Raw genomic sequence first — 13,861 nt, 5'->3', positions numbered from 1 at the left:
TAATGATATTACTTTACAAAAAAAAAATCTTTTTTTATTCTTAATATTGCTTTTGTGACTTCTCTTTTTAACTTTTAAAATATTTCTAGAATTCTGTTTTACTATATTTTTATCCCAATGAAGCAGCTTCTGGTTTTGTTAATTTTCCTATTTCATTGTCTATTTCATTGATTTCTACTTTCGTCGTTATTCTTTATTTCATTTGACTTAATTTTAAACTTTTGTTTTTTATGGATTCTTGTATTGAATGTTTAATTCCCAAGACAGAGATGGGTCTTATTCTCCATAGTAATATGGAATATAGCAGATCTAGGCAAGCCAGAGGTGGCCTGGCAGTTTCTAGACCCAAGACATATGTATATCCTCCTGTATCTAGGCCCATGGCTTCCTAATGAGTAATAGTCTCAAGGAGCATTTGCCAAGATTTACTTTGTACCTTCTTTCTTTGAAAAGGGTGGAGAAGAAACCTTGCTCCACTCCACTTCAGGCTCTTCATGCATCAAATCTGGCTCTGGTTCCCCTTTATCTTAGACTCCTACTAATTTCAGTGATCCCACAGGAGCTGCACGCTCAACTACTGTAGCATACTTTGGGGCCCAGAGTCCACCATGACCATGGATTCAACCTCATGCACTGTTCTGAGTTTTTGTTCAGTTTTGATACATGGAGCTGTTTATCTTGTTTTTGAGCTCATGTCCTTTTTGTTTCCTCTCTTTTTTGTTTTTGTTTTATCCATCTGTTGTTTGGAACTAAAAAGACGATACTCAAAACTTAACTACACCTTGTGAAAGTCCTAAAATTCTCTCTCTAAAACACTTTTATCATCTTTCTTACCTTCATTAAAACCTTTGATATCTTCCTGTTACTATAAAATGTCCAATTCTGCAGCAAGGCTTACAAACTCTACAAATTGTCCCAGTTTACCTTTTGCTGCGTTGTGTCAAAATGCTACTGTATGGTACCATATGGAGTCTCAAACTACATGTTCTTTAAATATATCATGCATTTTCACACCAGTCTTCGTTCATGTAATGTCCTCTACCTGGATGGCTTTTTACTTCATCATAGAAAATACACACTCATCCTTCTGGGTCTGGCTCAGGGGCACAGTTCTCTGTTGCTTTCCAACTCCCTGTCCCCTGAAGATAGTAATCCGTTAGATGGCAGAAAACATCCTCTACATCTTTCCATCTCCTATATTTTCCATAGTGTGTGTCACGTGGTAAGTGCTCAGTAAATGTATGTTATATTTTAGCATAGAGCAGGGATTAGCCAACTTTTTCTTAAAGTGCCAGATAGTAAATGTTCTCTCTGCTACAACTACCCAGCTCTGCCACTGTGGTGTAAATGTAGCCATCAACAGTATGTAAGTAGGTGGATGTGACTATTTTCCAATAAAACTTTGGAATAGATGGCCAGATTTGGTCCATGTGCTATATTTTGCTGACCCCTGCTGTAGAGTCAACAGAGAATTGACAAATATTTACTAATTATTTTATTTACTCTTTTATTAAATTAAGAGGGCTTAGATTACTAACCAGTTCAGCTATGAAATTTTTGTGATTGCTACTATGGGATGCTCCTTTTCTTCATATAAGTATTAGACCTGATTTACTTTTAATAATGGTATGTCCTTTTTGCTTGATAAAAATTAGTAGGAAATTTTTGTTGAATAGTCTCTCTCTGGTGATAGATACCACTTCTCAGATAAATCAGTTTATTTATTAATCATACTTAAAATTTATCCAAGTAGTTTTATCACTTACAGTTTTAAAGTAGTTATAGGTTTGCTTCAGGAAGGCAAATCTTTCAAATTCTTGTTGTTACTGTCATTTGTTCTCTTCATTAAACACTTCCTTATTATTAAGCACCTTCTGAAAATGATGTATTAATTATGAAAGTCACATAAAGTTAAAGTAGGTAAAAATGAAAGAAAGCAGTAGGAAAATATAGGTAAGGAGAGAGAAAAGAACAAAGAGGGCAGCAGAATGAAGGAATGAAGTCCAATACTTTTCAAAGCATATTAGTGATGTAAGAAAAAGCATACATGAAGTATGTTTGGAATTTAGAGGAGATGGGGAATAGTTCCACTTGGGCAGCTCACCAGGTTTTGTGGAGGAAATACATTCAACTTAGTCTTTAAAGGATGTGAGTATGGGAACAGAGGGCTTTTCCACCTAAGATACTGACTAGAGCAGAGTCATGCTGAGGCCTGTGCAGGACACAGCACAAACCATCAGAACACTTCATGAATTTCAGAGTGCTTTACAAATGTAATATTCACCAGGATTGAAATGGATAAAAGTAAATTACCCAATGGAGTTTTCATTAATTTAATCAAACAAATATCAGATAATGTTCTTGTTTAATTTTTTCATTCTTTACATTAATTCTGAGGACTGTGTTTTGGCAGTGACTGTTGAAGTGAAAGGTCCCTATGAATACCTCACGCTTGAAGAATACCCATTGATGATTGTAAGTGAACTTATATTCTTTAACCTCAACATTAAATGAGTTTAGCTTGAAAGATTGTCCATGTTTTGTGGCAGTATTAAAGACTTGTTCCTGAACAGTTCCGAAAATACTGCTTGTAGTTCTGTACTTACTTCCTACTAGAATGTGATCTTGGAAGTGTCAGTGAACCCCCCTGTGCCTCATTTTCTCATTTGTAAAATGAAGTCAGTGACTTGTGGAATTTTAGAGTTGGAAAGTACCTCAAAGGTCATTTCACCTCTCACATCCTCTCTAGGATCCAAAATGGGGTACTTCTTAAAACCCTATAGTTTCTGATCCCATTTAGGATGAGTAAATGATGACACTTTCTCCTTTTCAGTCTGTGTGTCTGAGAACATCCTTAATCTGTTTTCAGATTTCGTTTGTTTGTGGAGTTTTTTTCTTTTTCCTTGTGCTTTTATAGTTTTCCCACTCTGTTGTGTTTCCTTGCCTTCAGCTGTATCCTAACCCTACCGTGCCTTTTTTCCTTTCATTGTCTTCATTTAAATAATTTTAGATTGTGAGTTGAAAAAACTCTTTTAATAAAAAGAGTGGTCACTCTCTAAGGGAAACTCTTAGGTAGTCTCTCTCTGCCCGAGAGGAGACAGTTTTTTCATCTTAGTATTGAACTTCAAAGAAATAAAATAATTTTTAAAATAGAAGGTGTAGTATGTATATTTTTTACATTATGTTAAGACACTGTATTGATTCTAAATTGGCTCTTGGCCTTAATCCTTCTTTTTCTCTTTTACCCACTTGGATGACAGTTTTTCATGGTGATGTGTATTGTATATGTCCTATTTGGTGTTCTGTGGCTGGCATGGTCTGCTTGCTATTGGAGAGATCTTCTGAGAATTCAGTTTTGGATTGGTGCTGTCATCTTCCTGGGCATGCTTGAGAAAGCTGTCTTCTATGCAGAATTTCAGAATATCCGATACAAAGGAGAATCTGGTATGTGACCAAAAAATGTTTGCCAGTTTGTTAGTGGTTGGCAGGTGAAACTTAAGACAATTTTCCTAAGGTCAGCAGTCATTAAGTAGCTGTAACTTTGCAGTTACTTAATTATTAGAATAACTTAAGCAGAATCACTATGATTGTGACTTTGTTTTTAATCTCTTAAATTGTGGTTTCAGTTATTTAAGAGTAATTTTATTGAAATAAACTCACAAAAGTTACTACAGTAGTGGCCACTTTGGGACTATTATTATCATTATTGAATCTCAGTTGCTGTTGATTTTTAAGGTACCATTATTATATGCATCTAAGAAAGAAGGTAAATACTGCTAATTTAATTGTAAGATGCCATTGATTGTAAGACCTACCTTGATTTCAGAGATACTGGGTTGGGGGGCGGGGTTGGTAAAATATACTAATACCAAGAAAATAGGAGGGTATGTATGGTTTAGTAAGGTAAACAGGTAGTGATAGAAATTGTTTCGTACTGAAGTGTTTTTTTTTTTTTGCGGTACGTGGGCCTCTCACTGCCGTGGCCTCTCCCGCCGCGGAGCACAGGCTCCGGACGCGCAGGCCCAGCGGCCACGGCCCACGGGCGCAGCCGCTCCGTGGCATGTGGGATCTTCCCAGACCGGGGCACAAACCTGCGTCCCCTGCATCGGCAGGTGGACTCTCAACCACTGCGCCACCAGGGAAGCCCTGAAGTTTTTTTTTTGTGATAGCTTCAGTTCTCTCTCATCAGACCACTTAATTATTAATAATTCTTGTTGCAAGATATACTAATTAGATCTTTCCCTGGTCTTTGAAATGGCTTGAAAATAATAGATGTGAAAGTGAGTTGAAAATTCTGTGTTGTGTTTTGTGCTCTCCTACATATAGGTAGCTATATTTCACAGTTTTTTAAACTGGGAGGAATATTCCTTAGATGCTATAAATTGTTGAAGTAGGCTGAGGTATTTTGCTGAGGTTTTAGTGAAGCAGGAGGTGGAGAGGGAAGGTAAATTGAGCACACCCAGATTGCTATCCACATGAGTAAGATAGTAAGTGATATCAGCTTGTACTTGTAAACATCGCAGAAGAGGTATTCTTTTTAAGTAGGACTAATATCAGTGCTTATTCTGAAGAGTGTTAGAAATCTACATTCTGGTTCTAGAATTGTGCCTTTTCCCAAACCTAGTTTACATACTGCATTTTTCCCTCCTTTTTTCTTTCTTACAGTCCAAGGTGCCCTGATCCTTGCAGAGCTGCTTTCAGCAGTTAAACGCTCACTGGCTCGAACCCTGGTCATCATAGTTAGTCTGGGATATGGCATAGTCAAGTAAGTATTAACTTCCTATATGGAAGAGCAAATTAAAATGCTGATTAAATTGAAACAGTGTTGCAGGTTTCCAGTGTAATTCTGAAAGAGTCGATATAAGAAATATTTCTGAAATCAAAGGTATCTGAAATATTGTAGATTTGTAAAAGTTGGAAAAATATTAGTGTTTCATTTTACTACTTAGAATTTAAGGAGCATCTGCAGGAAAACCTGCAGTATAGCAAATGACATTGAAACATCAAACTTTTAGAGTAAACTTATTGTGACTTTCCTCTTCCAAAGTATTCTTGCAAGTCATATTTTTTTAATGGGAAGAGCATTCTTGAGTGCCTTCTATATATTAGACATTCTAGGCCCTAGGGATACAGCAAGAAAACAAAAGACTTGGAGTTTACATTTGTGGACAGACTGGTGCACAGATAAAAATATGTGAGTAAAATAAAAATACGTGAATGAAAAATCTAATATGTCAGTGAGCAGATAAAGCAGGGAAAGCATATAGAGTTCTAGGCAGGAGGTGGAACTTTCATTTGTAAATATGGTGCTCAAGGAAGGCTTCACTTTGGCAGTTAAGCAAAGATCCAAGTTGGTGAAGAAGCTATATGTACACCAGGGGAAGAAATGTTAAGATGTGGTCAGATTCTTTTATATTTTGAAGGTAGATACAGTGGACTTTGCAGGTAGATAAAATGTGTGATGTGAAAGAGAAAAGGAATCAAGGATGATGCCAACTATTTTGATCTAGAATCAAGGATAATGTCAACTATTTTGATCTAAGCAAGTGGAAGGATGGAACTAACGTTTACTGAGTTCAGGAAGATCTTAAATGGAATAAGTTTGGAGTGGAGGCAGGATTAGAAGGTCAGTTAGATATCCAAATGAGGGAAGTAGGAGGGAGAAATTAAGGCAGAGATATAAATTTGGGAGTCATAAGGATGTAGCTGTTATTTAAAGCCATTAAGACTGGATGTGATCATCAAGGAAGTGAGTGTATACAGAGAAGAGGTCAAAGGACTGAGCCCTTGGACTATTATTATTTAGAAATCAATGAGGTGAAGTAGAATTAGGACAGAGGAAATTGAGTAGTGACCAGTGAAGTGGAAGACAAAGCTGAACACTGTTTCAAGGGGGGAGTGATTAATTGTGTCAAGTAAGAGGACTGAGAAGTGATCACTGGATTTAACTACATGGAGGATATTAGCGACCTTAAATGAGAACAGCTTTGATGAAGGGGGTAGGACAAAAAGCTTGATTGGAGTGAGTTTAAGAGAGAATAAGGGGAATTCTCTCTTAAATAGGGGGAGAGGAATTGGAGTTAGGTATAGACAGTTATTCAAGGAGTTTTGCTTTAAGTAGAATTAAAGAAATGGGGGACTTTAATTTTTTTAATTTATTCATTTATTTAAAGGAGTTTTGCTTTAAATGGGATTAGGGGAATGGGGGGTTCTCACTTTTAAAATGTATATATTCATTTAACATATGTGGTTGCCTCCTGTATGCCAGGCAGTATTCTGGGTTTCTAAGATAACACCATTGGGGAAATAAATACCTGCTCATTTGCAGTTTTTCTAGCATATAACAAAATATAAGAACAAATATTGCTAAGGCTTAGGTAGACATGATTTAAGGCAGTGCACCTCCTAATGTAATGCACTGATGAATCACCTGGGGATCTTGTTAAAACGTAGATTCTGATTCAGAGGTACGTTGAGTATCAAGGATCTAAGATTTTTCCTCCTTGACACAGAAGCTACTCAGACTTTTCACATTTTGCTGGATTTTGAGCTTGATAACAGACTATTTAATGAGTTTCAATAAGATTTTGATTGTATTAAGGAATTGTTAACATTTTTAGATTTGATAATGATATTGTGGTTATGTTTTTTCAAAGTCCATATCTGTGTAAAAACATACGGAAATACATATAAATAAAAGGTAAGATCTAGGATTTGTTTCAGAATAGTATGGGAGGATGGGCAGTGGATGAGGTGTGCATGGGGCAGGATTAGATGGCTTTTGGGACTGGATGATGGTTTTATAGGGGTTCATTATACTATTGAATATGTTTCAGAATTCTCTGTAATAAAAAGTTTTTTTAAAAATGCAGTAACCAGGGACCGGATCTCAAGTTCTAGAGTTCACTGTCTTGATTTAAGACCATATGTGTGTTTGAGTTTTTCTCAGCTGAATCAAGTATGTCTGGCTTATATCTGTTAAGTTGTTGGCCTGCGTTAATCAACATGAGTTTTTGTTACTTAGCTTGTCTCGGGGTTTGTTGCATTTGTACTCATTTCTTTGCTTCCTCTTTAGGCCTCGCCTTGGAGTCACTCTTCACAAGGTTGTGGTAGCAGGAGCTCTTTATCTTTTGTTCTCTGGCATGGAAGGGGTCCTCAGAGTTACTGGGGTCAGTATTGCTTAATCAGAGTTTTTGTGGTCATTTCAGATATATAGTTTTTGTCTTGAGGAGGTTAATTGGAAATGTCTGTGGGCTTCTTTACTACTTCCTCTAAGTCACCTTTGGGCTGTGGTTTACCAAACGTATGTATAATTCATTTTTTCTTTTTAATCTATCTATTAGAGCTTCATAAATTTAATGTGTGATGGGGAATGAACACTTTCCCACCTGTCCCCAGATTACTGCTTATTTACTAGTTCCCCAGTGGGAAGCAGCAATGGAGCAGCTGGCTCCATTCTTGCGTAAGTGACAAACATTGTAATCATGCACTTGCTGGTTAATCTGATTTTTGTTTTAAAGTGACAGTGCTCTTTGCTTAATCAGCACTTGCATTTCAGAGGCTTTCTTAAAATTCAACTGACTATACTTTACATAATTATTTACAATTACATAATTATGCCTTTTGTTAGGGAAGGAAACCAAAGCACTGAGACATATGTGATAAAGAAATTTATGTTAGAGCTGGATTAATGTGAAGAAGTGGGCCTCCCTAGGTCATTCCAGTTATTTTCCTATTTATTTAAAAATTTCTGTCTGCAATAACTTGTTAGATTCAAGATGGTAAATGCTGTAAACTTTTCTCTCAATTAAACAGGGCTCAGTAAGTTTTGCAACAAATTGCCCCTTAAATGAAACACTTTATGGATGCAAATTTGGTTTTCAAACCACACTGTCCTCTGTATGTAATTTCCTTAGACTTTCAGCAACTTTAACCACCTGTCAATTTCATTTTCTTTCTTCTGCTGCTGTAGTATTTTTCTTATCCTTTGGCTTTGATAGTAAACCTGGCCCTCTCAGCAGTTGATGCCTGTATTATTTTATGGATATCCTTTCAGTAATGCCCTGGTGATTGGGTAGTTAGGGTTAAATAAATAGCGTCTTAAACTTTATGAAAGCAAGCAGCATAGTTTTGGAGATAGATACTTGCCTTACATCTTATTTTGAAAAATACATTGTATATTACAATTCCAGAAATCAATAATTCTTAGTATATTAATGATGCAGTAATTTTAAATATGAGAAGGGTCTTTAGGACTTATAGCCAAAACCAAAATGATGGGAAATGATAGGATGGAATGGGAACTTATACTGCCATAAAGTTTTTGGTGTGATCGCTTCTTACCATCGATCTTAGGGTGCTAAGAACTCTATTAGCACGTTATAACTCTGTATTAAAAAAAAAACACTTATTAGTTAGCAGCACGTTTCATTGTACTGAGATTGTAATCAACAATTTGTGTAAAATGCTTATAGCTGTATATTATACATGATGGTTTGTCAGAAGGGAAGAATGATGCAGGTGCCAAATGTTACTACCTTTTTGTTTTCTTTCAGTTCAAATGCAAAACCACTCCAGATGATTATATAAATGCAGAATCTTGTGCTGGTTTCATCTCTGTTCCTCTCTGGACATCTCTTTTTTCACCACCTCTTTTTCTTTGTCTGCAGGCCCAGACTGATCTTGCTTCCTTGGCCTTTATCCCCTTGGCTTTCCTAGACACTGCCCTGTGCTGGTGGATATCCTTCTCATTGGATTCTTTGATGGCAGTCCATTTTCTCCTTTTTGGAGATGGGTTTCCATTGATCTTTCTGCAAAGATTTTTTTTTTTTTTTTAACAGTTTTGTTGATTACTCCTTAGTCTGGGATTAGGGTGTTTTTAGTCTAACAACCTGGGGCCTCAGGTAAGCAGTTTTTTTGGTTTTAATTTTTAAAATTGCATCAGAAATTGGTGACTGTGATCTGAGCACAAGATAAAAGCTTGTGGCTTTCCTTTTTTTTTTTTTAATGAACATTTCACTTTAATTTTGGACTTATTTGTGCACCCCACTTAGCATTAGAATCACTGGCCGCTCTGCTCCTGACATTTCTTTCAGCCTCTAGGAATTATTAAATGCTTTGAAAATTATGAAAAGATTTTGATTCTTAAAATGTGGTTTGGGGACTACATAAGGTTGTTTGACTCTCTTAAAATTCTATGTAGGTTTAGCAGATTTAAATCCTTATGGGGTAAGTGTTTTATATCCCTGTTCAAAAGCTGACTTGGGATTGTCTGAAGGCTTCCACTCTTTGAAGTAAATATTGATTCATTTGCAGGTGAAGTCAGTCAGCATGTAACAGACAAATTTCTATTTAAGTAATCGTTTTCTCTTGCTTCTTAAAATTAAATACTGTTTATTAGGGACTTGGCCTATTGGATGAAGGATTTGGCTTTTGGGACTTTTATCCTTTTTTTTTTTTTTTAAATTTGTGTTGCTTTTTGTGTATTTGCTTCTATGTGCAATATTATTGTCTTGATAAACTGTTATAAATGGCTGAATGTAAACAAAATAATAATTTTATGGATTTGAGTAGATTATCATATATCAAAAATCTTTGAAATCGAAGTGTTCTTGCTTCAAATGGTCAAGCTTTTCCAGATCACTATCTTTCAAGTGTGCTTTGTGAACCTCTATAAATATTAGGAGGAGTGGAGAGAGGAAAGTGGGACTGGACCAAACAATGAGATAACCCAGTGTTTAGGTAGCAGCTTGTTAATAAGTCTTTGTCAAAGCACAGACCAAGCTCCACCTCATTCATTTTTGTATCTGCTCATTCTGAAAGTCAGACATGAGAGCAGATATCCTCTTCAGTAGTCATCAATTCCCTTCCTGTCTTCTGTGGCAACTTCTCCTTGGGAATAATGTTCTGAAAATGGAGAGTCATTACTTTTAGAGCCTAACTGCCAGGAATACTCAGCCAATTGTAATTGTACTGTCCTTTTAATTCAGGATTGATCTGGCAGCTGATGGCAGTTCTCTTAATATGGCACAAGGGGTCTAAGTGTAGAACTCTGGAAGGTTGTAGGCACAAGTGTATTTATGACCCTAGACTGGATTACCTGGGACAGTGAGAACAGAGCTACCTACCTTAAAGGAAGAGAGAAGATAATGCTGACTTCTCTTCCCTTACCTGTTACTCATTTTCATTTCATTTTCTTCCATTTGTCTTTCTTTTTCTTTTTGTTTCTCTAGAAAGCTGCTTCCTGTCTTTATTTCTCTTTTTAATATTTTCCTCTTTTTTCTTCTTATTTTTCTCCATTCTCATTTTATCCTGGTTCTGTCTTCTCTTCAGTATCTCATTGAAAATGAAGACTTTCTTATTAATCATGGTGAAGCTTGGGGTGTTTGTGAGATTGAGAATAAGAGAGCTGTAAGTCCTCTGGGATCCATAGCTCTATCATTATGACCCCAGATCCTCAGAAACTTGAGGATTAATTTAATAGCTTATGGTTTTTCTGAATGTTGATTTCCTTGACCTTCAAACACATATTTATTAGCCTGACTCAAACAATGAAGCTATTAAAACTTCGGAGGAACATTGTAAAACTCTCTTTGTACCGACATTTCACCAACACACTTATCTTGGCAGTGGCAGGTAAGTTGGGGACTTTCTTCCTGATGTTTAAATGTGATCCTTTTAGAACAGAGATTCTTAACCTGAGAGGTTATAGGTGTGCTCTGTAAAATTACATGGAAAAGTTTTGTGCATTTTACTTGGGGAAGGGGTCTTTAGCTTTTGTCATTCTCCAAGGGGTCTGTGGTTCAAAAAAGATTGAGAACCATTTAGTTTAAGTATAATAGATGAAAATTAATTCAGCTGTTAGTATATCCTGTCTCCATTCTTTTTCTTGAGGCAAGTTAGCTTGAGTGCCATAGAGCATTCAGATTCCTTTTAGAAGACATTAATACTTACTTGGTTTTATTAAATAGCTATAGTATTTTAGGTTAGGGTACATTGCCATTATACTCCTTTTATGTATGTTACTAAGCATGCATAAAATATAGACATTAGGTAGACCATAGCCAAAGTAGGCTTATTTTCTGCCTTTTGGCCCTTGTAGCAGGAAAAGTGAAGTCCGGCCTGTGATTGGAACCAACAGTTATGTTTGTCGTGCAGTCATTTTATCAGCCTTTTTTTCCCCCATCTGACCAGCTAAAGAAAAATTAGCATTACTATACTAAGGATTAAAGGAAGGGGAAAAATTGTATTATTGATATTGCTGGGAAAAGCCACGTTTCCAATTCTCAGGGTTACTGAAGTAGCCAGATAGTAAACAAAACTATTCTTTAAGTACAGAAAGGTTTGACAAGAGTACATGGGCCTTGTATAGAGTAATTAAGTAAATTTGTATTGAATAAATATGTTAAAATAACAGAAAGTGACGGTGATGTTTGGGGGTTAGGGATGTGGGGGATTCCACTTAACCAGAATTGGAGAATGTAATTGGGGATGTAAACCAACATTCATACTGACCAGGTTTTATATTTCCTCTTAGCATCTATTGTGTTTATCATCTGGACAACCATGAAGTTCAGGATAGTGACTTGTCAGTCGGTGAGTTAACAAACACATGCATTTAGGAATAGTGTACTGTTTGTTATACACAGACAATGATGTTGATGACAGTGGTAAGGTTTGTACCTTATAAAAAATTAGGGTTAGGGCTTCCCTGCTGGCGCAGTAGTTGAGAGTCCACCTGCAGATGCAGGGGACACGGGTTCATGCCCCAGTCTGGGAAGATCCCACATGCCGCGGAGCCTGTGCTCCTCAACGGGAGAGGCCACAACAGTGAGAGGCCCACGTACCGCAAAAAAAAAAAAAAAAAAATTAGGGTTAGGTCTCCACTCTGAGGGTTAGTATGCTTCTCTCCTCTTGAGTATTCTATATGTATCATATACTATATATACTAGTAGTTCAAGAGAATTTTATAAGTGATAACTACAGTCTGCCATAACCCAATTTTGCTTTAACTAAAAATTCTCAAATAAGAAATCCAGAGTCTTAAATACTAAGTATGTGTGAATAATGCTAATCTGAGTAAAAACCATGTCCTTAAGATCTGAGCACAAAGACTATGGCCAGTAGCATTTCTTTGGAGGCAGCTATGGCTCTGTTTTGGTAAAACTAAATAAATGAAAATGAAAATTATAAAAAATAACAACCTGATGTTACTTTCTCTTACCTTATATAAAAACCCTTCCCTAAAGATTCTCAGAGCTGTAATGAAGCATTGACAAGCACTCTGTTTGGTTAGTGCCTTTTCTTTAACAATGGTAATCACTACAAGGGAAGAAATTAGGTTCATTCACTTTGTGCTTGGCGCAGTGCTTGTTAGCATATATAGCAGGCCCTTAGTAAATATAAGTTGAATGAATAAACAAGTAGTTCTTGTTCTATGCAAAGGGCTTTGCGAACAAAGGGTTAAGATAATGTATATAAATGTGTTTTTTCCCCTTTTGGTAGGATTGGCGGGAGCTCTGGGTGGATGATGCCATCTGGCGGTTGCTGTTCTCCATGATCCTCTTTGTCATCATGGTTCTCTGGCGACCATCTGCAAACAACCAGAGGTTTGGGGATTCTTCTTATTTACGCTGCTAACCATTGAATGGCCACGTTATCGATTGGGGTGGTTCAGTGGGTGACACTGTCAGGGCTGTATCATGTAATGGAAACAGTACTCATTGGGTCTGGACTCAGGAAATTGGGTTCATGTCTCAGCTCTCCTATTAATGTGAGTTGTGTTTTTTGGCATGCTGCCTCTTTTCACCTCTCTGAACCTTAGTTTCCTCTTCATAAAAGAGGGGGAATTGATACCTATTGATATGAGGTCCCTTTCAGTTCTGCCATCTTCTGTTAATATAAGTATTTGTATGGGTAAATAAGGGAGGTAGATAGATTGTGACAATTGTAATGAGAGTCTCACCTATCTAGTGTCCAGAAGGAAGTAACAATTTCTATAGTCGGTAGCTCAGCTTATTTTGTAACAACAGAGAGGGTAAAATGAAAACTTAAGTGACTGACTATGGAATAAAAATCAACATGTGAATTTGCTTTGTCTAACTATAGGCAAATCTCAGTTATTTACGAATTGGCTATCTTTATTTTGTTATTAGCCATGCCTTTATTTCCCTTCTTTTTTTCCCCCTCTTCATGTGCTTTTAGACAGTTAAGAGCTTATATTATGCAGCTATACCACCGAAGAAGGAAAAGGATGAGATGATATAACTAAGGGTCTTGTGACCCTCCTTTACATTAATCTTTTTTTTTTTTTTGTAGATAGACCTCTTGCAGATTTATTTCTGTGTCATGTTATATATAGATATATGTATATATACTCTTTTTATTACAATATATCTCCTGCCCTTCCCCCACCAAATTCACAAAAGGAAGTATAAATCCGTCCAGGATTGCCATCAGGCTTTCTAAGATAGTCAGGGCCAAGAATGAACCATCTCACAACAGCCCAAGAAACAGCTGCCCTTAGGCTATGGAGTCATCAAAGCAGTAGCATTCCAGGACCCAAGGTGAGGAAAGAGGAAAGGAAACAACAGCAGTGTGACAGGATTCTGGGTTGAAAGTGTCCTAGACTTTCATCAATGACTCCTAGAAAGGCAGGCTGGCTCCCAGAACTCTCAGGATGGGAATAAAGGTGGGAGCCTTGTGGCTCTTCGGATGCTCCCCAAATAGCCTGGGGGCAGGGAGTAAGAGCTGGGGGTTAGGTATGCAGGGCTGGGGTGGTGGGAGAAGGAACACGTGTGGGTTATGCTGAGGACATAGCAGCCCTGCCTAGTCAATGACATAAACAGGGACGGATGCTGGC

General features: G+C 37.0%; 1 protein-coding gene across 12 annotated transcripts in view; it reads left to right on the top strand.

Moving 5' to 3' along the window:
* TMEM87A (transmembrane protein 87A) overlaps nucleotides 1–13,861 on the top strand; it is a 43,172-nt gene that overhangs the window by 16,533 nt on the left and 12,778 nt on the right. For 3 of the 12 annotated variants that reach the window (XM_073800807.1, XM_073800806.1, XM_073800809.1), the window contains exons 8-15: nucleotides 2,414–2,475; nucleotides 3,261–3,444; nucleotides 4,666–4,765; nucleotides 7,076–7,169; nucleotides 8,556–8,742; nucleotides 10,531–10,635; nucleotides 11,537–11,595; nucleotides 12,505–12,608. In XM_073800807.1, coding sequence (XP_073656908.1) covers nucleotides 2,414–2,475; nucleotides 3,261–3,444; nucleotides 4,666–4,765; nucleotides 7,076–7,169; nucleotides 8,556–8,742; nucleotides 10,531–10,635; nucleotides 11,537–11,595; nucleotides 12,505–12,608 — 895 coding nt within the window. The other 9 variants (XM_073800812.1, XM_073800810.1, XM_073800813.1 and 6 more) reach the window with 7 other exon arrangements.

The sequence above is a fragment of the Tursiops truncatus genome, chromosome 2, assembly GCF_011762595.2.
Source record: "Tursiops truncatus isolate mTurTru1 chromosome 2, mTurTru1.mat.Y, whole genome shotgun sequence".
Classification (NCBI taxonomy): domain Eukaryota; kingdom Metazoa; phylum Chordata; class Mammalia; order Artiodactyla; family Delphinidae; genus Tursiops; species Tursiops truncatus.
The sequence above is the reverse complement of the archived record's forward strand: the minus strand, read 5'-3'. Positions and strand labels throughout refer to the sequence as shown.